Source organism: Geotrypetes seraphini, chromosome 8, assembly GCF_902459505.1.
Source record: "Geotrypetes seraphini chromosome 8, aGeoSer1.1, whole genome shotgun sequence".
In the NCBI taxonomy this organism is placed as follows: Eukaryota; Metazoa; Chordata; class Amphibia; order Gymnophiona; family Dermophiidae; genus Geotrypetes; species Geotrypetes seraphini.
Genome location: NC_047091.1, coordinates 1,997,360 through 2,023,584, shown reverse-complemented (window position 1 = coordinate 2,023,584; position 26,225 = coordinate 1,997,360). Strand labels below are relative to the sequence as shown.

Sequence of the window (26,225 nt, the reverse complement as noted above, 5' to 3'; positions counted from 1 at the left end):
CATACCGAGGGCCTCAAAATAGTACCTGGCGGGCCACATGTGGCCCCCGGGCTGCCAGTTTGAGACCACTGGTCTAGCCCCTAAATACATAACTGACCTTTTCTCCTTCTCAGCCAACAGACATAAGAGAAGTTCACATTCAAACTTCGTTTCCCCTCCAGTTAAAGGATGTAAATTCAAAAGACACCATCAACACCGTTTCTCACATCAGGCAGCATTATGGGGTAAGGACCTGGAACAATTGCTTACGCCTACTACTTATGGAGAATTCAGGAAACGCCTAAAAACATATCTGTTCCTGAAATATCTAGGCAGTTAACCCGCACAACTCTTTCCCCTCAATAACTGATCCCTTGAGCTGTTATCACTAGCTTCCACCCTGCTAAGTTCAATCTATTTGTACCTTCTTTTAATCTTTGTAAACCGCATAGAACTTCACGGTCCTGCGGCATATAAACTATTATTATTATATTATTACCTATAGAAGAGATACACCGTTTCCCACCAAAAGTGAAAATTCAACAGTGTGGAATCCTTCCAGTTTTTAACTTTTTTATTTTTTTTTATAATATTTATTTGAAATTTTTCAGAAAAATACAAAGCAGTAGAGGTACAGCAAATAGAAAACCAACAAAAATCCACATAAAACAACCCCTCTCTCCCCCCCCCCCCCCGAAACTAAAAAAAGAAATATTTGTACTGTAACTCTTCAGTACAAAGCACCACAACACAGCCAACCCCCCACAAACCTCCCTCCCCTCCCCCACCCTAGGGCCAAGTATACAAATAAAATAAAATACAAGATGGTTGGCACTATCATAAAGATAACAAACAAAGATCATGTTATACTTTCACACCATTTAACATAAGGATCCCATACTTTAAAAAAGGGAGTAAGTCGATTATGCAGCAAAGCAGTCAATTTAGACATACGAAAAATAAAATCCACTTTACGCAACAGAAAAATTCTGCCAGGGAGATAAGCCTGTTTCCAATGGGCAGCCAATAAAAGTCGAGCCGCCGTAAAATCAAAACAAGCAAGTTTATGCGCTTTAACAGATAACAAAGCTAATAGGAGATGTAAGAGAGCACTACCCATATGTCAATGGAGAGTGGTATGAAAAATATCAGACAATAATTCAAAAACCATATCTCAATAGGGAACAACCCATGGGCAGTCCCACCAAATATGAAGAAAGGTACCTTGCTGACCACAATTTCTCCAGCAAAGATTACATACCTGGGGGTACATTTTATGGAGTCACATAGGCGTAAGGTACCACTGGTATAGCATCTTATATCCATTTTCCACCAAAGAAAACACGAAACAATCGAATAAACACCTGCTCCCAATTTATAGCTAGCCCAACAGGTCGCAACAGCTCTTCCCAAATACCTATAAACTTAATTGGGGGGGCCTGTTGTTGTATAAGAGCTTTATAAAACCTAGAAATACACCCCCTACCACTATTCCCCATAAGGGCCCATTCCAATGGGGTCTCCTCCAAGCGAAGGTCACTAATAGCCTTACGACGAATAAAATCCACCACCTGACAATATTGAAAATGATCCACCGCCCCCAAATCATAAGCTTACATCAAATCTGAAAACTATATCAGCTTGCCCTCTTCCACAAAATCCCCCAAATCTAGAAGGCCCTGTTGAGCCCAAACCCAAAAGCGAGTATCTATCCTTCCAGATCCAAAACCCATCGCCGCCCACAATGGAGTACTACGAAAATAAAGCCTAGATCGAAAAAGGCGGGTCCGTACCCTAGTCCATACCACAAACGTGTGATGCAAAAACAGATTAACCCCTTTAAGGAGCTGGCGAGCCTCCCCCACAGGTAGCCAAGGCAATACCCTACACAGCTCCAGCCCATAATGTTTTCCAAGCGAACCCAACTCTTCGACCCATCTTTGCACCAAGCTAAAAATGACTTTAATTGTGCCGCCACCTAATAGCGCCGCAAACAGGGTACAGCCATACCCCCCCGTGCCCGAAATTGATGTAACACGCTCCTCTGAACCCTTGGCGGGCAGCTTTTCCAAATATAGCGAAAAACTTTTCTAGCCACCCCACGAAAAAATGTCGCCAATAATGGAATAGGCAAAGCTTGAAAAAGATAAAGCAATTTAGGTAACACCATCATTTTTACACTTTGAATCTGGTACATTTGGTGTGGCTATAGTCTCCAAGGAAGAGGAGGAAGAATGACTCTTCGACTTGGAGACATGCTTCTTGGGTAGCTTGATAACTACTGCTGGCACTTGACCTGAGGGAGGCAGCGAGGCGTCTCGTCAGGAGAAGACTTAGCAGTTTTACTCAAAGAACGAGGATGGCCTGATTAAAGTTGAAGCCGAGGTTGAGGCAGAAGGGACAACTCCTGTACGCTTGACCAGATTCGAGGTCGAGACCGGGGCAAGTGGATCCATACCTCCAAAGAGTTTTTCCACCTGAACTCGACAACGCTTGAGGGCATGAGGTTGAAGGGTAGCACAGCGGGCACATGACTCCGGATGATGGTCAGGTCCCAAACACTGAATACACCACCGATTAGTGGGTTAGTGAGGGAGATCGCGCGCTGGCAACGGCTACACTTCTTGAAGCCTATGACTGGCCGGGACATAAACGGGAAAATAGCCGCAGCTAAGTTGAAACCCGGCAGCTGAGGCCACGAGGTAGGACCCGCCATGACTGAAAGAAAAATAAAGTAAGTCTTAAAAAAAAAAAAAAAACACAACAAAACACGCAAGAAATATACAGCGACCCTGAAAAGAAATAAAACACGAGCCACGGTGAGAGAAGGCATGAAGTAGAACTGAGTCTAACACAGAGCATCGAAATAGGACTTCTCGGCTCTGCAGAAAACTGAGAACTGAGGAGAGACGCACCCTGCGTTGGGTGGGAAGGCACTCGCGCATGCGCGGTGCGGCAATGACAAACTTTCTGAAGTTCTACAAGCAAGTCTGCTTGCGAAGCTGTCCACATCCGGGGCACCATGGATGACGTCACCCACATGTGAGAATATGCTGCCTGCTTGTCCTGGGATAAATAATAGTTTGGCTGTGATCCACAATGAAGATTACATTTGCTTAAACAGCACCTACAAGATAAATGATGTATGCTTAATGCAATCATTGTGAAAATTTTGTTACTCATTCTACATTTCCATAAGGACCATTTTGCACCTTTAAATTAATAGCGGTTACCTTCCATTATACTAAGTACCGTTAAAAAAAACCATCTAAGTCTTATGTTATTGTTTTTTGCCATATATTTATAGTTAAAAGGTACATAAAGACAAGAAATATAAAGTAAAAGCAAGAAGAATAAAAGTTTGAATGTGCATAGCTAGAATAAAATTCAGGGGGAAACTCAACCCCTGAGGCTTCTCCCTGTACTGCTTGACAGACTCATGAGAGGGTAACACTGGCTTCAACCACAGGGAATGATCCTGGAATGACTGGACTGATGAGGAATCTAAAACGGTGGCAGTTTCCACCATCTCTAGAACCATAGACATGTCAGGAGAACATCTAACATCCATGGAATCCAACTCTTCATGGGAGTCAGGTTCCAGAGTTGAGTTGAGCCCAAAGCCACCTAACTCCTGCAGAATGTGTAGCTGCCTTAATGCCCAGGGGCATTAAGGCAGCTGCTATACTTGCACAATCCTGCCATATTAAATCCCTAGTGCTGACAGGCCTGTCAGTAACCATGGCTCCACCCAGTTTATTCACTGCCAAAGGAAAAAAAAACGTGGCAAACCCTGCAATAAAACTGATAAAAAGCCTGAGATACAGCAGAATCAATAAGTTACAACCTCCCCCAGGAAAGCTAAATTTCAGAGTAGCACTGCAAAAAATAAAAAAATTCTTCTTTATTTTTTAAATTGAGGCTAGTCCCAAAGGCATTCAAGGCTCCATTTACCACTGAAGTGGAGAGTGTGGTGTAGTGGTTAGAGCTACAACTTCAGCACCTTGAGGTTGTGTGTTCAAACCACGTGCAGCATCTTGTGACCCTTTCTTAGTAAGCATCTGCCTTCCTACACTCCTCCCCAAACACTTAGATCTCTCAATCAAAATCGGTTAGTAGTTCCATCATTCCTGGCCCCGAGCTATGGAATCTGCTTCCCAGCAATTTGAGACTCCAGACCTTACTTAATATTTTTAAGAAAGATCTGAAGACTTTTCTATTCAGAGATGTGTTCTAGGCAATTGAACTTTTAAAATAATTTAATACGAGATACCTATGATAAGCAACTAGACTGTTCCCCCTACCTTATGTGTTTTCTTTCCCCTTTCTTTTCTATTACAGACTGGAGTTACTACCCAGTTCCTTTTGTATTGTAAGTTATTTTTATTTTTACTATTTTTATTAAATGATATTAATTTTATTGTAAGCTGCTTAGTTACTCTGTGATTTGCGGGATATCAAGAAATAATAAAAACTTGAAACCCTGGGCAAGTCACTTAATTCTTCACTGCCCCAAGTACATTAGTTAGATTGTGAGCTTAGAGAAACAAGAAAATGCTTGAAGTACCTGTATATAAATAGTTTTTGAGTGTGGCTGTAAAACTACAAAAAAGGCAGTATACAAGTCCCAATCCCTTTTCTTAAAGTAGACAGAACCAGATCAGAAAGGGTGGGGGGACCCAGTCACCCAGATGCAATATCCCTGGATTATAGCCCCTTTCCAGACATCAGCAATGCTCCAAAGCCACAAAAGGAAAAAAAAATACTCACTTTATAAAGCTAGATTAAGGTCAAAAGGGGAAATAATATTCGAGAACTTGGGTGTTATTATGTGACGGTCCAAGTGGTCAACAACCGTCACTTTCTACGCTGTTAAACAACAGAACATACAGTTTAAACATCTATACATCCCGTGACCAGGTCTTCCAGGTCACTACTGGGTCCTCCCTGGACTACATAGTTCCTCACTGGCCTTTCGGGTCTTCTCTGGGTCCTTCCTAACTCTCACTAGCCCTCCAGGTCTTCATCCAAGTTTCAAGTTTCAAGTTTATTGGTTTTTTATACCCCGATCATAAAACAAATATCTGACCGGTTAACAATAAAATTTAAATAGGAAAGCAAGATATATTTGATTGTGTTTAGAGAGAGTAGTGAGAAAAATAGAAACATATAAGACGTATAGACAGACCTGACAGTGAGGGTAAGTGGGTGGGTTAGGAAAAAGTTACATAGTCTTAGGAGAAATGAGATAGAGGGAAGGGATATAACATGGGGGGCGGGGGTGCCTGGTATGAGTGATATGCTCTGAGGATGATAATTAGATTGAAAAAGAAATCAACGAATGGACGAGGAGAAGATTAAGAATTGGCGTAGGCATCTTTAAATAGATAAGTTTTAAGAATAGTCTTAAATTTTGGTAATTGAATTTCGTCCCGAAGAAATTGGGGGAGAGAGTTCCATAATGTGGGTGCAGTTATGGCGAAGTTAGTATTCCTGGTGTAAAAGGATTCTTTTAGAGAGGGAATGAAGAGGAGTTTTTGATCGGATGATCTTAAGGAACGAGGAGAACTTTGGGGGATTAAAAGTTTATCAAGAAATAGAGGTAGGTGTGAATGTTTGATTTTAAAAGTAAGTAATATAATTTTATAACGTATCCGATGAGAGACGGGGAGCCAATGAGCCTCTTTGAAAAGAGGAGTGACATGTTCGAACTTGCCGACATTGTAAATGAGTTTAATAGCAGTATTTTGAACAAGTTGGAGCCGTCGTAGTTCTTTTTGGGGGAGTCCATTGAGAAGAGAATTACTGTAGTCTAAGTGTGAGATGACTAGGGAATGAATTAGTATGTTAATCGAGTCGTTAGTTAAAATAGATCTGAGGGAACGAATGATACGTAGTTTGAAGAAACAAGTTTTTACAACGGAGCTGATGTGATCGTGAAAAGTAAGTTCGCTATCTAGAAAGACGCCTAATAGTTTTATTTTAGTCTCCATACGTAAAGGTGTGGATTTAATGTAAATTGTACCAGGTATTGTTTCAGATTTTTTAATGGGGAGAAGAAGACCGCAAGATTTGTTAACGTTGAGTGAGAGTTTGTTAGAGAAGAGCCAATCGCTTAAGATAACCAGTTTGGCATTTAGCTCAGTAATATCTGAAAGGTTTGAGGTGTTAATCGGGTAAAGCAACTGTATATCGTCAGCGTAGGCGAAAATAGTGAAACCTAGTGATTGTGCGAGAGAAAGAAGAGGGGATAGAAAGATATTGAATAATAGAGGAGACAAAATGGAGCCCTGAGGGACTCCGAAATTTTGAATTACTGAAGAGGAGATTTGGTTTTTTGTATAGACTTTGGAGTTTCGCTGATGAAAGTAGGATATGAACCAGTTGAGAGCGTGTCCTGTGATGTTACAATCTGACAGTCTAGATAGTAATAGAGAATGGTCGATGGTATCAAATGCCGCAGATAAGTCGAGAGAGATTAGTATGACCGATTTTAAGTGGTCGTGAAAGTAATGTATAGTTGAGATGAGACCTAGTAATGATAGCTCGGTGGAATGTGAGGAGCGAAAGCCTGTCTGATACGGATGAAGGGCATGTGTTTGATCAAAATATTCGGATAGTTGGGTGTGAACAATTTTTTCAGTAACTTTAGAGATTAGTGACAGATTTGCAATTGGGCGGTAGTTATTAGGTAAAGAGGGATCTGTGTTATATTGTTTGAGTTTAGGGAAAACCAATGCAGTTTTCCACGATGTTGGGACTTGACATTCAGAAAAAGATTTGGAAATCATCTCCCTTATGTAAGGTCCAAAAAAAGAGAAAAATTTTTTAAGTAAGTGTGGAGGGAAGGTTTCGATTATATTGTTTGGAGAATTTATTGAGTGTAGAATGGTGGATAGTTGGGAAGTCGTGTCCTTCCTAACCCTTCCTAACCTTCCGAGTCCTTCCTAACCCTTGGGTTGTCAGGCAACTCCCGGTGCCATTACAAGTCTCTCCACCAGTCGCCACTGGCCCTGTCAGTTCCTCCACTGGTCACTTGCCAGACCTTCGGCCAATGGTCTCCAGGTTTATCAGGCTGCTTCCCTGGGAGTTCTTTGACAGCCTCCGGTGCCATTACTGGTCGCTACCGATTCTGCCTGTCCCTCCACCGGTTCCTAACTAGACCCCCCCCCCTCAGCCTAGGACCTACACCAATAATAAGATTGCTGCAGAACCCCTATTACTGTACTCTAATGACACAGACCTCACACAGTTGCTGTTCCTTCAGATATGTGAATTTATTATAAAGCAAATAGCAGCATACAAGATTATAATCAGCAATCTATGTCAAGCAGAGGGAAATATAACTACAGCTGCAGACTGTGGAGTTTTCTGTCTACTATCCAAGTACCTCTTTTACAACCACTTTTATCTCTTACAAATCTATTATAATATTGCTAAGCTAATATGATTGGCAGTTACCTTGGCATCTTAATTGATATTTTAATTGATTGGCAGTGGTTACATACTTAATTTCTAATTGGCCATGTCCCTATTGGCGTATGTCATTGCCAGGCTGGGGAGGGGTCCGAAAAAAACCCTTATCTGTCCCCAACAGCTGGTCCCTGGGGCTGTCCACACAGGTCGCCTGAGCATGGCCTCTGTCTTTCCCAACTGCCCTTTGCCTCCTTTTCTTCTCTGTCAAAGGTGATGTGGTCACTGTGTACGTGTAGTTATAGCCAGACTCATCAAAAGTCCATCATATTGCCAGGCCACATCAGCCATTCTACTGGGGCATAGCACTCCATGCAATAGCTTGATCTGCTTTTGTGCGCTCTTTAGGCTCTCATCTTGATGACCAGTTCAGTACCTTTCTGTAGAAATGTTCTAGCACACTTGCTCCAAAATTGCCACATAATTCAGAGAAACAGCATCTGAGCTTGAAGTTTCACAGTGCTTGAGAGAAAGCCTGTTAAAGCTGAAGTTACACAGAATAGTACTTGGCCTGTTTTTCAGTCCTTTAGCCCTATATCCAGGGCCTGATGATGGAGGGTCTCACAGGGGTCCCTCAGACCTCCATCCAACTCATCCACAGCTCTTCCAACTGCTTGTTGGGCCACCGCCAGTCCCTCTGCTCCCCATCCTCTTTGGTCCCCATGGGTCCTGGGCAATTCACCGATCTCACCCCTGGTCATGAAGCTTGAGTCCCATCTGGACTACAGGTTCTACTGGGCCCTCCAGCTACTTCATTTTCCAGACCCTTTTGCCTTTCGTTGAGGGCTATCCTTACAGACTCCTGCCAGTCCCAAAGCCGCGCTCCATGAGGACTCTCTCCCAGCTCTTTCTTCTGCTGTACCGTGCCCATATCAGCATGTACTGGATAGCTCTTCCTTACTGGACTGGGCCCCCTGTTAGCGCAAGTCAGTACTAGGCTTACCAGGAGTTAGGCTAAAGGCTAACATTTCTCCTCCCAAGGGTCGCCATCTCCTTGAGCTCTTGCTTTTCTCAGCTCTCAGGTTGGGAACTGTCCTTTCCAGCACCTTGTTTCACTAGGGTGAGTGGACAACTCCAAGTAGCCTTTGCCAAATCTTATGCAAATGAGCCCCACTGCTCAGACTCCCTCTGCTGGCCTATGACAGGATCTTCACCCTGTCACACTGGGATATTCCCATAAGACTTACTAAGAACTGCACAGTCTTACCCTCTACCAGCTGCTCAAGACTGAGAAATACTGACTCTGAGGGACTGCACAAGGCAGTTATAGACTCAATTAGAATTCTAGAATTTTCAGTCTGGGCTGGTCTGGAAGGATAAGGAAAAAAGGATAAACCACAACCAGAGAATAACCCTGACACCTGTGCACCAAGATAGCACAGTTACTAATCGTAACAGTTGTTATCCAGAGACAGCAGGCAGCTATTCTCACATATGGGTGACGTCATCCACGGAGTCCGGATGCGGACAGCCTCGGAAGAAGACTTGATTGTAGAAACTCAGAAGTTTCGAGTCTGCCGCACCGCGCATGCGCCTTCCCTCCCTGCACAGGGCGAGTCTCCTCAGTTCAGATAGCTACCAGAGAAGCCAACCAGGGGAGGTGGGTGGGTTGTGAGAATAGCTGCTTGCTATCCCTGGATAACAACTGTAAGTAACTGTGCTTTATCCCAGGACAAGAAGGCAGCCTATTTTCACATATGGGTAACCTCCAAGCTACCCAGAATGGGATGGTGGGAGTGTTGGCAACTTAGGAGAATAAATTTTGTAATACTCTCTGGCCAAAATGGCCATCCCGTCTGGAGAAGACATCCAGACAATAATGAGAGGTGAAAGTATGAACCGAGGACCAGGTTGCAGATTTACAAATTCTCAATAGGAGTGGATCTAAGGAAAGCTACTGAAGCCGCCACGGCTCTGACTTTGTGGGCTGTGACTCGACTCTGTAGATGCAGTCCAGCGTGGGCATAGCAGAAAGAGATACAAGCAGCCATCCAGTTGGAGATGGTACGCTTAGAAATCGAATGCCCCAACTTGTTCGGATCGGAGAGAAAAAGTTGAGGAGCAGATCTATGTGGTTTGGTGCGTTCTAAGTAGAAGGCCAAAGCACGTTTACAGTCCAGAGTATGAAGAGCTGATTCTCCAGGGTGAGAATGAGGCCTTGGAAAAAACACTAGAAGTACAATAGATTGGTTGAGATGAAATTCTGAAACCACTTTAGGTAAGAATTTCAGATGAGTACGGAGGACCACCTTGTCATGATGGAAAACTGTGAAAGGTGAATCAACAACTAAAGCTTGCAGCTCACTGACTCTGACTCTTCGAGCAGATGCGAGGGCAGTAAGAAACATCACTTTACAAGTAAGATAATTCAGATGAGCCATAGACATTGGTTCAAATGGAGGTTTCATCAACTGAGCAAGAACAACATTGAGATCCCAAACCACTGGAAGGTGATCAATCAGAAACTTAAAATAAGTCGTGAAGATAAAATTATAGTTGAGGACCCTGGAAGCCATCATGGAATTCTGATAAAGGTGACGGCCAAACTTGTCCATGGACTTACCCTCTCTTCCAGGAGGTACTGTCACATAAACTCTGGAAGGATGGGTCCTCTTCAATGAGGATTCTACAAGGAGGGATTGGTGAGATAGTTGTGAATTCTCAAACCCCTTACAATGTAGAGTTTTATACCTCGATTCCAACTTGCCTGGAATAACAGGTATAGCATAAGGAGTCTCCAGATTTCATTTGAAAGTTTGAGACAGAAGCCTGTTAAGAGGAAGCTTGAGTGACTCTGCAGGAGGATGAGGCAGATGCATTTCTTCTAAATACTCCTTAGAGTATTTAGAACCAGCATCCAATTTAAGATCAAGGTCGTCAGCCATCTGACAAAGGAAGGAGGAGAAGGACAATTGATCCGCCAGAGCATGGCCTCGAGAAGGAGCTTGAGGACCACCGCAGGAACCTTCTGCTTAGGTATCTGACCTGAGGGAAGCTCAGGGGAAGATAAAGCAGGTGTACTCGAGGCCAAAGACGATCCGAACAAGGAAGGTCTGATGAGACTCAAGGTCATAGTTGTGGAAACAGGAGAACCCCCCCGTTGACTGCTTGACCGAGTCAGAAGTCGAGGTCGAGGGTGTTTCTGAAGAGTCCATCTTGAACAGCTTTTCCACTTGAACCTGATGATGTTTCAGGGCTCGAGGTTGAAGAGTAGCACAGTGCGCACACGACTTCGGACTATAGTCAGACCCGAGACAATGAAGACATCAGTGGTGAGGGTCCATGAGGGATATCGCACACTGGCACTGGTTACACTTCTTGAAGCCCGTGACTGGCCGGGACATAGGACGGAAGATAGCTCCTGCAAAGTCAAAGCCCTCAGGCTGCGGGCACGCAACCCGTCCCGCCAGTCAGCCGACGACAAAATAAAACTTTTTTTTAAAAAAACTAACAGAAAAGAAAGACAGCGATTCGCATAAGAAAATAACACAAACCGCGGTGAAGAGAAGGACGAAGTTCAGCGCAGAGCATCAAAGTACAGATTTCTTGGCTCTGCAGAAAACTGAGGAGACTCGCCCTGTGCTAGGCGGGAAGGCACTGGCGCATGCGAGGTGTGGAAGACTCGAAACTTCTGAGTTTCTACAAGCAAGTCTACTTGCGAGGCTGTCCGCATCCAGGCTCCGTGGATGACATCACCCATATGTGAGAATAGTTGCCTGCTTGTCCTGGGATAAATATTTTTTTCCTCTCCGATAATCAAGTAAAAGAGCAATTAAATTCAGTACTGGACTTACCTCCGTGGGACCCTCTCCCCCTCTGTGTGGTTCTCCTCTGCATCTCCCTGCATGTCAGGGACTGATGCCACCAGGTCTTTCAAAAAGTCAAATTGCTGTTCCAGCTCTATGCACTGCTTCCTGTTCAATATCAGAACCATACGTCAGAAAAGTACATTCGCACATATGCACACAACTCTACAAAAAGGCACTTAAAGCTACACTACTGATTTCTAATCTAGTTCTTTCTATATTGAAAAATTAGATTTCTTACCTCTGCTAATTTCTTCTTGTAGATCTCCTCTGGAGCCTGAACTGTCGGGTAATGCAGCCATTCCAGCCTTGGCTGCAGAACTTAAAAATAATACCAACCCCCTCTGCGATGTCACCTGTGCAGCCATTCCCCTTGAAGTTCAGTAGGTAGCAAAGCTAGGAGTATCTAATACAAATAGGAACACACAAGAAAAAGAGAGGGGGGTGCAGGGACTCCCTGATACAAATCAATGCTACTCATGATAACCAAATACATAATCAACAACCGCCAATAAAAGGCTAAGTTAGGAATATAAGAAATTGAAACATTTCACACATGCAAAACTGAGGAACAGGTCACTAAAGAAGACCTAACCTAAAGAGCAGAAGGGGCACCATCCCAGGACCCCTAAAACCCCAAAAGCTTAAATAAAAGGACACTCGGGGAAATGTTAGCGATGCTGGTCAAAGAGAGGAAGCCAACTTACCAGATGTCAGCCTAGCTGTCGCTACCATTCAACATTTTTAGTCTTCATTACTTATGTCAGCGAAGGCCTATGGGAAATTATATCAATCTGACTCTGGCATGGGAATGCAGATAGACCCTGAGGGCAGGGAAACTGTTTTAAGTATCCCTGATATGTTTCAAGTAGCCCTGATTGAATCATGACTAGCTAAAAGGTGTTAATGTCTGATTAAGAGGGTGCTTAGGACAATGGGTCCAGGTGCACAGATCAAGAAGATAGGCTGCTTGAATGGGACAAAGAAGCCAGAGACTAATTCCATCTCCATGCCTGCAAGTATCATACCCTCCTTAGCAATTAAATTAACCATTGTTTCAAACAAGTTTACAAATTCTAAACAGAAAGATACTGGGACATACAATAGTTTCTATATTCAGAATAAGATTCCAAGGTATAAAAGCCTCCTCTCTGCTCTATCAATCTATCTATCTATCTCTGGAGACAATGGGTCCAGGTGCACAGATCAAGAAGATAGGCTGCTTGAATGGGACAAAGAAGCCAGAGACTAATCCCATCTCCATGCCTGCAAGTATCACACCCTCCTTAGCAATTAAATTAACCATTGTTTCAAACAAGTTTACAAATTCTAAACAGAAAGATACTGGGACATACAATAGTTTCTATATTCAGAATAAGATTCCAAGGTATAAAAGCCTCCTCTCTGCTCTATCAATCTATCTATCTATCTCTGGAGGAGAGGGGTCTTGGCTCTCCCTCTCTTTCTCTGTCTATCCTTCCCTTTATCTATGGAACACGAAGCTTAGACCATCCCCCTTTTCTCTCTCTCTCTGCCTTTCTCTGGAACTTCACGCTTCCTTCTGGACTCTGTAAGGCAGGGAAACTGCTTTGCTCTCTACTTAATTGTAAATGCATTATTGTAATGCTTCAGAAAATTGCTTTTCTGTAAGACTATTTCTATAATATATTCTTTATGCAATCACCTCTGGCTTTGCCTCTTTGATTCTACTTCCTGGTGAGTCTTCAGTGAGGAAACTGAACTTGGGACCAGGCGTTTGTCAGGGCGCCTCTAACTTAACCCCTACCACCTAATATTGTGGGGGCCACTAACAAACCTGACACCGGTTACTGGCAGGCAACCTGCGAATTGGACAAAACAGATAGGCGGGATTTCAGGCTCCAGAGATCTACAAGAAGGAAGATTAGCAGAGGTAAGAAACCTAATCTTTCATTCTTGTACAACCCCTAAGGAGCCTGAACTATCGGGACATATCAAAGCAGTCCCAAATCTCAGGGGGGGCCAATGAGCTCACTGCCAGAACAGAAGGGCCAAAGGCCGCAACACCCATAGCTGCCACATCAAGCCAGTAAAACCCGAAAAAACAATTTGAAGGGAAACCTACGTTGCCGCCCGACAAATCTCCTCAGGCAAAACCACAAGAGTTAGCCTACGAGGAAGCCCTTCCTCTAGGAGAGTGAGGTGAGCCCTCACGCCAAGGGGAGGCTGCTTCCCTGCTGCCACATGGGCCGCGGAAATGCCTGTATGCAACCAACGCGAGAAGGTAGCCTCGGAAGCCGGCCGACTCTGGCGTGTGGGGCCTGCCAGGACAAACAGATGGTCCAACAGAGGGAAGTCGTTAGTAGCCTCAAGGCATCTCAAAAGGAGACGCTGCACCTCCAGAGACCGCAAAACACGGGTCTTAGACTTGGAACCCGACAGAACAAAGGTGGGTAACCGAACTACCTGGGAGACTGCTGAACCCACATGCAGAAGAAAAGAAGACAAGGTCCTCAAAACAACCACCAACTCTGTAATGCGGAGAAAAGGATCCCTGCATGACATAGCCTAAAGCTCTGACAGAACCCGAGCAGAAGTGACCATAACGAGGAAATCAGTCTTAACGGCAACATCTCTCAGACATCCCAACCAGGGATTCATAGATCAGACGAGCCAGTGAGTGGAGAACCAGACTCAGATTCCTTGGGGAACCTCGCAGTCACAAGGAAGGCCGCAGCCTCCCCGCCCCCCCCCCCCATAAGAAGCCTACAACATCTTGGGAAGACACCAGAGAGAAGAGGGACCTGAACACAACAGTCCCGCAATTGGGACCTGGAAGAAGAAACTGCCAGACCCTTCCTGAGGCCAGCCCACAGGAAGGCTAGAACAGGCGCCACCAATGGGGCCAAAGGATCCATGTGAACTGCTGCACACCAAGCCGAAAAGCACCTCTAGACCTTCATGGAGGCTGACCCCATCGAATTCCTGTTGCCATGAAGAAACGTGGCAATGACAGCAGAAGAGAAGCCCCTAGCCCTCAAGGCCACGTGTACAGCCTCAGGTCGCAAGACCAAGCTGTCCAGAACTGGAAGGGCTATAGGGCAATCTCCGATGGCAAGGAAGACACAGATTTCTCAACCGCACCAGGTCTGCATACCAAGGACAGCCGGGCAAGTTCGGGGCCACTAGGAACACCGGACCTGCGCGAGATGCCACCCGGCCCAGAACGCGCCCTATCATAGGCCACGGGGAAAAGCCATACAGAAGTTCCTCATTAGTCCATGGTTGAACCAGAGTGACGAGCCCTGCTCTGCTGACCTCCCATCGGCAGATGAAGAACCAGTCCGCCTTCCGGTTCCCTGAGGACGCTACCAGATTGAAGGCGGGGTGGCCCCTCCAAAGAAATATGGCTCTGAATGTGAGCCCGGACAGGGACCATTCTCCCGGATCCAGAATCTGACAACTGAGGAAGTCTACCGGTACATCGTCCACCCCTGCCACAGGAGTGGAAGACAAGGCCATCAGACGATTCTCCGTCTAGGCAACGAGCATCCGAGCCTCTAGGCTCAGCAGGGGACTCCTCATGTCCCTCTGACAAGAAGACATAGGCAACCACCGGCGCATTGTCCGAGAATACGCAGAGAATCCCATGAAATCGCAGCAGGCCAGACAGACCATATACATCTCCAGCCAACTGAACAACCATCTGCTCTCCAATGCAGTCCACCAACAGTGAACCAGTACAGACCGGCAAACTGCTCCCCAACCGGAGAGACTCGCGTTCGTTGCCAGAGGCACCCAGTCCAAGACGCGCAGAGGGAGCCCTCTGTACAGAAAAACCAGGATCAACCACAATACCTCACAGCTCCAAGTCGTTGCCAAGCATGGCAACTTCACCCCAGCACATCCCGCCGAGGACTCCACCAGGACAGAAGGGACAACTGAAGAGAATGGATGTGAGCCCTTGACCATGGATCACAACTATGGTCGCCACCAATATACCCAATACTTGCAGATACTGCCAGGCTGTCGGGGCTGGAGCCACTAACATGTCCTGACTGCACTCCGAAGCTTGATCATCCCGGAGTCCATCAGAAACACTTTGTTCCAGCCCACATGGAACCAGACCCCCACGTACTCCAAGTCCTGCGGCAGTTCGAAGCGACACGTTGTGAGATGGATCACCCAGCCGAGACTGTCCAGCAGTCACCGCTTGGCAAACTGCCAAGGGCCTTCCACCAAAGAGGGAGCTCTGATCAGCCAGCCATCGAGGCACTAGACTTGCACCCCCAGCGAGCGCAGAAGGACAGCCACCACCACCATGACTGTGGTGAATGATCTGGTGCCGACACCAACCCGATGGGCAGCGTCGCAACCTGGAAGTGCCTCCCGAGAACATGCAACCTCAGGAACCTATGATAGTAACATAGTAGATGACGGCAGATAAAGACCCGAATGGTCCATCCAGTCTGCCCAACCTGATTCAATTTAAATTTTTTTTTTTTTTTTTTTCTTCTTAGCTATTTCTGGGCGAGAATCCAAAGCTTTACCCGGTACTGTGCTTGGGTTCCAACTGCCGAAATCTCTGTTAAGACTTACTCCAGCCCATCTACACCCTCCCAGCCATTGAAGCCCTCCCCTGCCCATCCTCCTCCAAACGGCCATACACAGACACAGACCGTACAAGTCTGCCCAGTAACTGGCCTAGTTCAATCTTTAATATTATTTTCTGATTCTAAATCTTCTGTGTTCATCCCACGCTTCTTTGAACTCAGTCACAGTTTTACTCTCCACCACCTCTCTCTGGAAAAAACAAACCAAGATATCAGATGTGGAGGTACACTTTCGAGAAGTCCAAGGAAGCCAAAACCTCCCCGGGAGCCACTGCTTCCACCACTGAATGCACCGTTTCCAGCCGGAAACGTGGAACTCATAGAACGGCGTTCACTGCCTTCAGGTCCAGAATTGGTCAGCAATCTTCAGAGTACTTTCATTGGCATGATGAAGGAAAGGGCGTATCTTCCGGTGCCCCAGTTTCCCTTTGGGACAGGCTCTATAGCTGCCTGATTCAGCAACCTGTGCACAGTGGCTCGCACCTGGCTGGCCCTGTCCGGAATTCCCACAGGAGGGGACAAGAATAATACCAGCAGAGGCCGGAAAAAACTGTAGTCAAAGACCAGTCCTGAGAACAATGAGGACTCACTGTGCTGAGATTACCATTTGCCATTCCAGAAGGAAGGCCGAAAGTCTGGTGGCATATTTTTCTCTAGGAAGAGGCAGAAGACCGGGAGTAGAAAAACTGTGGGCACGCTGCACCTCCAAAGCCAGAACTGTAGGTAGCTCCGAAACGCTCTCCCACCACCGGGGGATCGGTGAACTCTGGCAGGGATGAAAATCCAGCTGTCCCACACCCTTGGTCGAATGCGGTCTAGAACCCAGGAACACCTCAGGCTACAGAACTGAACACTGGCCATAGGTCATCCAAACCTTGGCCAAACAGGAGCGAACATGTAAAAGGAACCTGCTCACTGAGCCTTTAGCTGAAGTAGCACCCAACCATTGGTGAATCCAAGTCATTCGCCGAGCGGAGCCTGAAGAAGCTCCGAGCTTAGTTCAAGATGCTACAAAGTGCTTCAGGCAAAAAAATTCAGACATTCCCAGGCCACACAGAAGTGGCTGCCGCAGCTCACCCTCTCACTGTAGCAGAAACAGAACGACGCTGGAGATCAAAATGCAATCGTCAGTCCTGAACATCCTCAGGACAATCCCTCCATCTGAGGAAAAGGAGGTACACTTAGCGACCTGAGCCAGAGCTGAATCCATCGTCAGTGGAACCAGTCTCTAGTTGAAGTCCAATGCCATGGGATACAACTTTGCCAAGTCCAAGGATAAGGAAACCCTCCATGGACTCCCAAACTTCTAACAACACTTCAGCCAAAACCGCAGTGCAGCAAGGAGGCAAACAGCAGAGGCATAGAACTCCAAACTGTACATACTGTTGGAACCACATAGTCTAAAATCAGGTTCTGTGTTCACAGTAACCCAAAAATAAAGATGAGCAGGCGGCTAGTCTTGAAGAGCCGGCACTCCGCCTGGTGATCTGTAAGGTCTCGGAACCCATTAGTCTGGGTAATACCCAGATCTGCTAAGTTAGCCACCTCTGCTGATTCCGCCGAAGAAACAGGTGACAGCAACGGCACATACACCTAAGCAGAAGCAAGGATGGGGACGAGCTGCCTGCTTTCTGGTACCCCAGTAAAGGAACAAATCGTCCTGCTGGCATCCAAAAGTAGAACAGACTGTTGTACTGGAGTCTGAGTGGGAGAAACAGGCATAGCCCCTTTTACTCCTGGGTTGTTTTTGGTTTGTTTTTTTTAACAGTCAGATACCGCGGAGCCCCAAAATTTGGTGAAAAACAGGCACCGACGGCCGGAACCACTCTGTGCGTCTCAGATCTCACAGGAATAGCAGACTGAGGAGACTTTTTCCCGAAATTGCGCTTGCGTTTCGCAAAAATGCCATCCGCGCCCAGTTTAAGCACCCCGGATGCAGTAATCACAATTCTGGTGGAATGAAAGGGCATTAGGGCCTCTCAGGAGGGGAGCACGGGATCTGCTCGTCTCACCCCCCCTCGTGGCCCGCGGCGCACAGGATAAAAGGACGCAAATCCAGCCGCCATCCACCACATCTTAGGCATCCTGTCCTGAGGTGGCCATCAGTGAAGTTTGGAGCAAAAACGAAGCTTCTAAGACCAAGAAAAAATATTTTTAAAAAACTTTAAAGGAAATCCAAGATGGCTGCTGCGGGTGCCGATTTTGACAGAAAAACGACCATTGAAAACACTAAAAACGTCGATTTTAGGATTTTACAGGTGGGGACCAGGGCAAGCTGGGAAAACCCCAAAACCCTGATCGGCAAAGTCTGTGACACAGACACCACAGACATGTGCTGCAATGCATTTCAATGGCAGCCAGCAATACACAGTACAGGCATAGGAAGATCATTACCCTCAGGAGCTGATTAAACTGGATATTTCAGATCTTCTGGTTGCCTCAGCTTCCCTGTCATCTCAGATCACAACCACTAGGACCCCTCAGGGGAATCAGGGAAGACATGCGGTACGGTTCCAATCCCGGTGTACCTCCTCGGAACTGCAGCAGCCTATGCTATACCCCTTTGCGGACGAACCAGGGGAGAGATGGCTCCGAACCTGGAGACCCGATTCAATCTGCAGGCTGTCCAGAGGGCTTACTGCAGTTTCAGGCTTACAGAGCACCCTCCAGAAGCAGACAAACTTTAAAATGTCTGCGATCTCCCGCCGAAGGATCACTTGCACAGAGTTGATCCGCAGCATGAGGGCAAACCCGCAGTACCGAAGAAAATAAAAGACTAGGAATTGAGAAATAAAATCACAAGCAGAAGAAAACTAGAAGTTCTCAGCAAGGCTGCAGAATCAAACTGAACTTCAAGGGGAGTGGTCACACAGGTGACATCGCAGAGGGGGTTGTTGTTATTTTTAAGTTCTGCAGCCAAGGCTGGAATGGATGCATTACCCGATAGTTCAGGCTCCAGAGGGATTGTACAAGAATATTTGTTGCCGTTGACAGCATCTTTTATTGGTATTTAGCTCTCTCAAGTAAACATATCAGTCCCTAGTGTTAGGACTTACAAATGTGACGTTGTCATGGTTTTGGCATTGCGAGACTGTGTGACCTGGCAGGCTCTTTTCAGCAGTGCCTCCAGGAAGAGCTCCAGAGCCCGAGCTGAACAGAAGAAAAAGAGTCAAGGAAACAAACCCTGTACTATTGCTTGCTAAACAAATTCTGTAGCTTGGTTTAAATCTTTCATTCAAATATAATCATAACACCACACGTGCACACAGGTTCTGAAAGCAAGAAAAATTTCAAAACAAGATGATGCAAAACCCATTATGCTACACCCTCCCACCTTCCATAAACAGCTTTCTACCCTGACACCTTTCTAAAACACCTTCACCAACACACCTTCCTACTTTCTCCAAATACAACACCACATCCCATCTCAAAGCACACACACACTCGCACTCTTCCTGTCTAACACCTAGCTAATCCAATTTCTTATTTTGGTTATTCCTAATCTAACAAAATTGCACAGGAACGCGAGCAGATTTAACACATTTCTTCTCTTATCCTTCAGGTTTGGAGAGTGGATAATCTGTGGAGCTATGGCAGACAGAACCTGGCCAAGGATACATATAATAACAGGAACTGCCGCAGCTACTTTTCCAATCTCCTCATCCGTCTGCATTATCTTCTTTATCCTTGCCTAAACACAAGAAACAAAAAAGGAGGATTATTGCAAATTACTATGCTCTTTTTATTTCAAGCTTCAAGTTTTTATTAAAGCTTGACATACCGCACTTCGACGAAGATCAACATGGTTTACAATTCTAAGTCAAAGTAAATAGAGAGAAGGGGAAGAGAATAATAATAATAATAACTTTATTTTGTATACCGCAATACCAGAAGCAGTTCAGAGCAGTTTACAGAGGAAGAGACTGTACACAGACATGAATGTTATACACAGACAGAGAATATCATCAATTACATTGGTAGAGAAGAAAGAAGGAATTAAAAAAAGGACAGGGGATAGATCAAGAAATAGCAAACTGCACTGGTGTGCAGGATAGTCTCGTCGATGTGGGCCTAGCGTAGTGGACAAAGTAGAGCTAATCAAAGGTGTTTGAATAAAAAAGTCTAATAGGGATTTGAAGCACTTAGTGGAAGGTTCAAGTCTTAGACAGGACATTCCACAATGATGGGCCTATAACTGAGAAGATACTGTTTCTGGTATAATCATAGGTAATCTTTCTTGGAGATGGAATGACAAGTAGGTTTTGCTGGAGGGAACAGAGGGTACAAAGTAGGCACATAAGGGATTAAAAGGTGTCAAGAAAAGGAGGTGAATGGAATTGGCGTGTTCTGTGGACTAAGAGAAGGATTTTAAAGGTGAGATACTGACGTATAGGAAACCGGAAGGGGAATAGTATGGTCATATTTCTTCTTACCTGTAATGAGTTTTATGGATGTATTCTCTATAAGCTGTAAACATTGAAGGTCTCTAGATCAGATGCCGCAGAAGAGGGAGTTGCAATAGTCAATGTGGTTAATAACTAGAGTGAATTAGGATGTTAAGTGCAAGGGGTGTAGAAGACTGGATATTGAACAGATCATGCACAATTTATAGAAGCAGCGTTGAGCAATAAAGAGATTTGCAGTTGGAAGGTCAATTTGGGATCAAATGTAACACCTAAAATTTTGAGTAAAGGGTAAAAATGAATTTGAGTGTTGGAGAGAAATAGTGGGGAGCTAAGGTTGCCAGTATCAAAATTGGAGAAGAGGAGAGCTTTGGATTTCTGATGGTTGAGCAAGAGGTGATTTTCATGGAGCCACACCATGATCTTTTGTAATTTGGAATTTATATCTACAATTTCCCTGGCATCTAAAGGATCAAGAGGGTGTAGGAGATGGATATCATCTGCATAGGCATAAGAAGTAATGAAGTTTTATGAGCTTTACAGATATGTCTATGGGCAATAGCATGGATAAACATGCTGCTGATGGAGATTAGGGCTATGTAATTGAACTAAAATGGGACAAGGGCTCATAAGTATAAGGTGGAGACATGTAAGGCATAGACAAGGTAACACATTTCAAATTACATATGGGTTAAATAAGATTGCAAGTGGGATATGGAGCAGTGAAATAGAGGAACAAATTTAATAAACCCTTATTCCACACTTGGACCTATGCTATGGTGTCAAAAAGTTAAATAAGCTGTAAAAGATAATAGAATTAAATAAAATAAAGATACCAACGAAAGTTCCAGAATTATAATGATAGACTATTATGTAGCTGCCTTGGAGAGGAAGGGTGAAACGGAGAAAGGGTTGAGTTACAGTTTTGAGAAAAACAAATTTTAAGGAACTAGACAGAATTGTTGACTAGAAGAGTTCCACAATAGATGGTAAAGGTAGTCATCAAAAAGGGACGTAAAGCCTAGATGTTTCTCTTAGATATGTCCTTAAAAATTACCAATTGTGGTAAACAATAGATTACTTCACATAAGTTCACAAGAGCAGGGATAATCAAATTAAAATTGGAAACAAGATTTATATTCAGTAAAGAGATATTACCAAAAAGTGATAGATTAAAGAGTTAAGGTAGGAAGTAAACTCACTATGTAGTACTTCATAGAGGTAGAACTAACAGAAAAAAATCTATAACCAGTACCTAAACAGGCATTGCTAGGCACTCTGCTGATGCCTAAGTTAATTGAAAAACACCATCAGCAACAGCAAATATGGCAGTGTTAAAGCACCTACGAACACCTAAATAAAAGGCAGCTGGCATGGCAACTAGGTAGCTGCTTTAAGCCGTGGAATGCCAACGTAGGCATGGCCAATACCAGAAGTGGCGTTAGGCAGGCTACAGTGGTTATCTAGCCGCGATTCATGGCAAGATAGGCGGCTGAAATGTAGGCCCAGAAAAACCTGGCCTACATATCAGCCACCTATCAATGCTGATACAGGATCTAAGTCAGGCCGTAGCAGCTGCTCAATAAGTTGAGTCAGCAGTCCACGGCTTCAGATAGTCCTGCTAGCTCAGTTGATTGGGGAGAAATACCCCTGCCGCGATCAGTTGTGGCAGGGGACCCCCTGACATCGGCAGGTGGCATGCCCACTCCCTCCTGCTGGAACATGCGAAGCACCCCCCCCCCAAATGTGATAGGCAGGAGGGATGCCCACTCCCTCATGCCTGCAGTCACCCCCAAACCCATAACCTGCCCCAATCACAAATACCTCCGAACCCAACACCCCCCCAAAACAATGACCTCTCAACTGCCGATCTGCATTGCTATTGTGTTATCTAACATAGCAGATGTGATGTAAAAGAAGCCATAAATGTAGTAGTCTGAAAGTTCAAGCTCAGAGTATACAGTAGAGACAGGAGAAAAGGGTAATTATTCTCCCAGGCACAAACACTGCCATTTATTTACTATCTCCAATTAATAAATCAGATATTAGATCATTATATTAGGGTCTTTGTGTCTAATTAATTTGCAGCTGCAGGCTGTGAGTACTTTCCCTTAGGAGAGGAGGCTCACCCTGGAAATTTCCCTTCTGTCCCACTGACCAGGTCAAGCAGCCCCTGGTCAGTGGTGAAACCAATGGGTTGAACAAATGTCGGTAAGTATAGAGGCAAGGATAAATCCCTGGGGGAACCACAGGGCAAAGTAAAGGGACTGGAATATTGATCATGGACGTGAACAATACAGTGACAGTCGAATAGATAGGAAGTAAACTAAGCTAGTGCTATGCCTATATGATGATTTGACTACGACGAAGCAGGAGTAGGGTGTGACCAATGTTGTCAAAAGCAGCTGTAAGATCGTACGAGATTAGTAATATTGATTTATGATGGTTACAGTGATATACAGATGGTCCAATAAGAAAAGTTTTAGTTGATGCCTGTTTAATTTGGATGAAATCCATTCGTTTTTTCCAAAAAATTATTGGTACTGTCTTTAGGGGCTAAGTTAATTATTTTTTTTTAATTTTTGGGAGGATAAAGCACAGTTACTTATCGTAATAGGTGTTATCCAGGGACAGCATGCAGATATTCACAGGCGACGTCATCCATGGAGCCCCGATGCTGACAGCTTTAAAAGCATTTTGCTTTAAGAACTTTAGAAAGTTTGCGACTGACCACATTGCGCATGCGCGAGTGCCTTACTGCCCGACGTCTCCTCAGTTTAGATAGCCAGCTAAGAAGCTAATCAGGTGAGGTGGGTGGGTTATGAGAATATCTGACTGCTGTCCCTGGATAACACCTGTTATGGTAAGTAACTGTGCTTTATTCCAGGACAAGCAGGCAGCATATTCTCACATGTGGGTGACCTCCAAGCTAACCAGAATGGGATGGTGGGAGTTTTGGCCTTGTAGAAAATCAGATTTGAAATACTGAGAGGCCAAAGAGCCCATCCCTTCTGGACAAAAATTCCAGACAATAATGAAAGGTGAAAATATGAACCGAGGAGAAAAATAGCGGCTTCATCAATTCTGTCAATCGAAATAGATTGAGAAAAAAAAGTACTGAAGCTGCCAAACTCGAACCTTTGAAGAGCTGTGACTCGACTGTCTAATTGCAGCCCGGTCTGAAATATACGAAAACAAGATGCATGCATCAACTTGTTGGATTGGATATTAATCCCTTTAACCCAACTTGTTAATGTCGAAAGAGACAAAAAGTTGTAGAGATGATCTTTATGATATAGTCTTCTGCAAACAAGCATCTAATGCTCATTTGCAGTCTATAGGATGAAAAATTGATTCTGCTAGAAAAGAGTAAAACTTGGAAAAAATATTGATAGCACAATCGATTGAATGGAATAAAAATCAGTGAGAAGCTGTGAGAAGAAGCTTGGATTCAGTGACAACTATTGATAATAACTTTGAAAGAGTGCGAAGCACAATGTTGCCGTGGAAGAACACTGTAAAAAGTGGATCCGCCACTCATGGTTCAAGTCCATTCACTCATCTGGCAGAAGTGCAGGAGAGATGAGAAAGAGAACTTTTCAAGGAGGAAAAACGGAAGACATTGATTCAAATGTAACTTCCATAAGTGGACAGGAATCACATTGAGATTCCATACCACTAAGAGTACATTGAAAAAAACCTTTCATAGATCTAGGAATGAGAGGATGAGCAGAAATAGATGCCCCATTCACTGGCCAATGAAAGGCAGTAATAGAACTAAGATGAACTGCAACAGAAGTGAGTTTCAGGCTAGAATCCGACAAATAGAGGAGAGAAGTCAAAAGGAGATGACCTCAGATCCTAATGAAGAATAAGACACCTAGCAGAAAAAAAGGTGTCCATTGTTGCTTTGAACACTGCAAAATGGCTGGTGTTCTGGAAGCTGTGAATATCAATGCACTAGGCTGAATGAAATGAGGAACAGCTGAATTCAGCCCGGGAAATACCAAACTGTCAGGAACTAAAGCTGAAAATTGGAATGTAGACTGAACCTTCACTATACTTAAGAATGGATGGAAAGATTAGCAGAGGTATTGGCATCAACTAAGTTGAAAAAGAAGAAAACTCAAGATCGTTGGAGCCATGAGGAGCAATTCGAATCATGGTGACACTCTCCCACTTGTGCAGGACAAATGTCTAAAAAGAAAAGGACGGCTGGACACATCTGGAACTTATTCATCCAGTTTAGAAGAATGTCCACTTCTAGAAGATGAGGCACCGAAGCCTGGAGTGAAAAACAGGGTAGCAGAGCATCGAGGTAAGACGCAAGGAAATCTACTTGCAGTCTCTCATATAGAGGAAATGAAAAGAAGAATTGCTGAATCTAGAGTCCAGTCATGAAGATGAAAAATTGCTTCTGAGTGTGTTCGTCAGAAAAATATTACACTCCCTTGAATGGAAACAGCTTTGAGAAAACTGCTGTGAGGAAATGCCTAATTCCAAATCCTCCGAGGCTGTTAGGTAAAGAAGAAAAAAACTTTGCTCCATTTAGCTAGTAAATATAGCCTATTTGTACTTGATGGTCCGTACAGACTATAATATCTGAGTGTAGTAGAGATTTTGAATGGAAAGATCATGCCAATGAGCTCAGCAAGAATAGAGGGAGTAATCTGTGAATAGGATTGACTGATGAAAAAGCACAGTTGCTTCCCGTAACAGGTGTTATCCAGAGACAACAGGCAGATATTCTCACTGATGGGTGATGTCACCGACGGAGCCCTGGTATGGACCACTTCAAAAGTGCATTGCCACTTTAAGTGTTTAGAAAGTTCGCTATAGCCCACACTGCGCATGTGCGAGTGACTTCCCGCTCGACGTAGGCGCACGATCCCTTCAGTTAAGATAAGCCAACTAAGACACCAACCAGGGGAGGTGGGTGGGTTGTGAGAATATCTACCTGCTGTCTCTGGATAACACCCGTTATGGTAAGTAACTGTGCTTTATCCCAGGACAAGCAGGCAGCATATTCTCACTGATGGGTGACCTCTAAGCTAAGTAGAATGGGATGGTGGGAAAGTTGGCCTTTAGGAAAATAAATTTTGTAATACAGATTGGCCGAAGTACCCATCCCATCTAGAGAAAGACTCCAGATAATAGTGAGAAGTAATGTATGAACTGAGGACTACATGGCAGCTTTACAGATTTCCTCAATGGGAGTAGATCTAAGGAAAGCAACAAAAGCTGCCATAGCTCTAATTTTGTGGGCTGTGACATGGCTCTCCAGTGGCAGTCCAGTCTGAGCATAGCAGAATGATATACATGTAGCTAGCCAGTTAGTGTTCAATGTTTTTATTGGTTTATATAACACAAGACAACTCAACAATCAATAACAGAGCATAAGGAAGATCAGTAATAGGAAAGTCGAACAATATACCAATGTCCAAAACTGTCCCAAATAATCAGTAGTAAGCAGGCAAAATGAGGAGAATAAGGTGAGCATGCATCAAATAAAAATGCATCTTGTATGACAAGGTAAAGCACTAGTATACTTAGATGAATAATACATAGTAAAAGAAAATAAAATCAGTACAGGTAAGCAGTACAGATATACAATGTCAAGGGAAATAACATCTGGTGAGGACCAAAATAAAAGAATAGCACCAAGGTCATAAGACATGTTAAGACATGTAACCTAACAGTCTATAATAGGATCCCATATCTCATGAAATTTATGCACTAAACCAAACTTTTCCGCATAAATACGCTCATATTTAAAATGGTAGTAACATTAGCCACCCAAGCAGTGTATGTAGCAGAGGATAAGTCTTTCCAATTTGAGAGAATTACTTTCAACGTTAAAATAATTAATCCTCTCAGCAGTAGAGATTCAGGGGCAGAGATGGGCTGTGCGATTGCAGCACCTCCAAGAATGAAGAGCATTGAAAATCGCCCTGAGTTTCAGAAGACTGATA

The 26,225-nt window shown here is 44.4% G+C and overlaps 1 protein-coding gene across 6 annotated transcripts in view; it reads right to left on the bottom strand.

The window, feature by feature from the left end:
* Positions 1 to 26,225, bottom strand: part of DRAP1 (DR1 associated protein 1) — a 70,366-nt gene that overhangs the window by 13,765 nt on the left and 30,376 nt on the right. For 5 of the 6 annotated variants that reach the window (XM_033957457.1, XM_033957453.1, XM_033957454.1 and 2 more), the window contains 3 exons: positions 19,469 to 19,541; positions 18,907 to 19,000; positions 11,247 to 11,366 (listed from right to left, as the gene is read on the bottom strand). In XM_033957457.1, the coding sequence (XP_033813348.1) occupies positions 11,247 to 11,366; positions 18,907 to 19,000; positions 19,469 to 19,541 (287 nt within the window). Of the gene's footprint in view, positions 1 to 11,246; positions 11,367 to 18,906; positions 19,001 to 19,468; positions 19,542 to 20,283; positions 21,914 to 26,225 lie in introns of those variants that run through there. The other variant, XM_033957455.1, reaches the window with a different exon arrangement.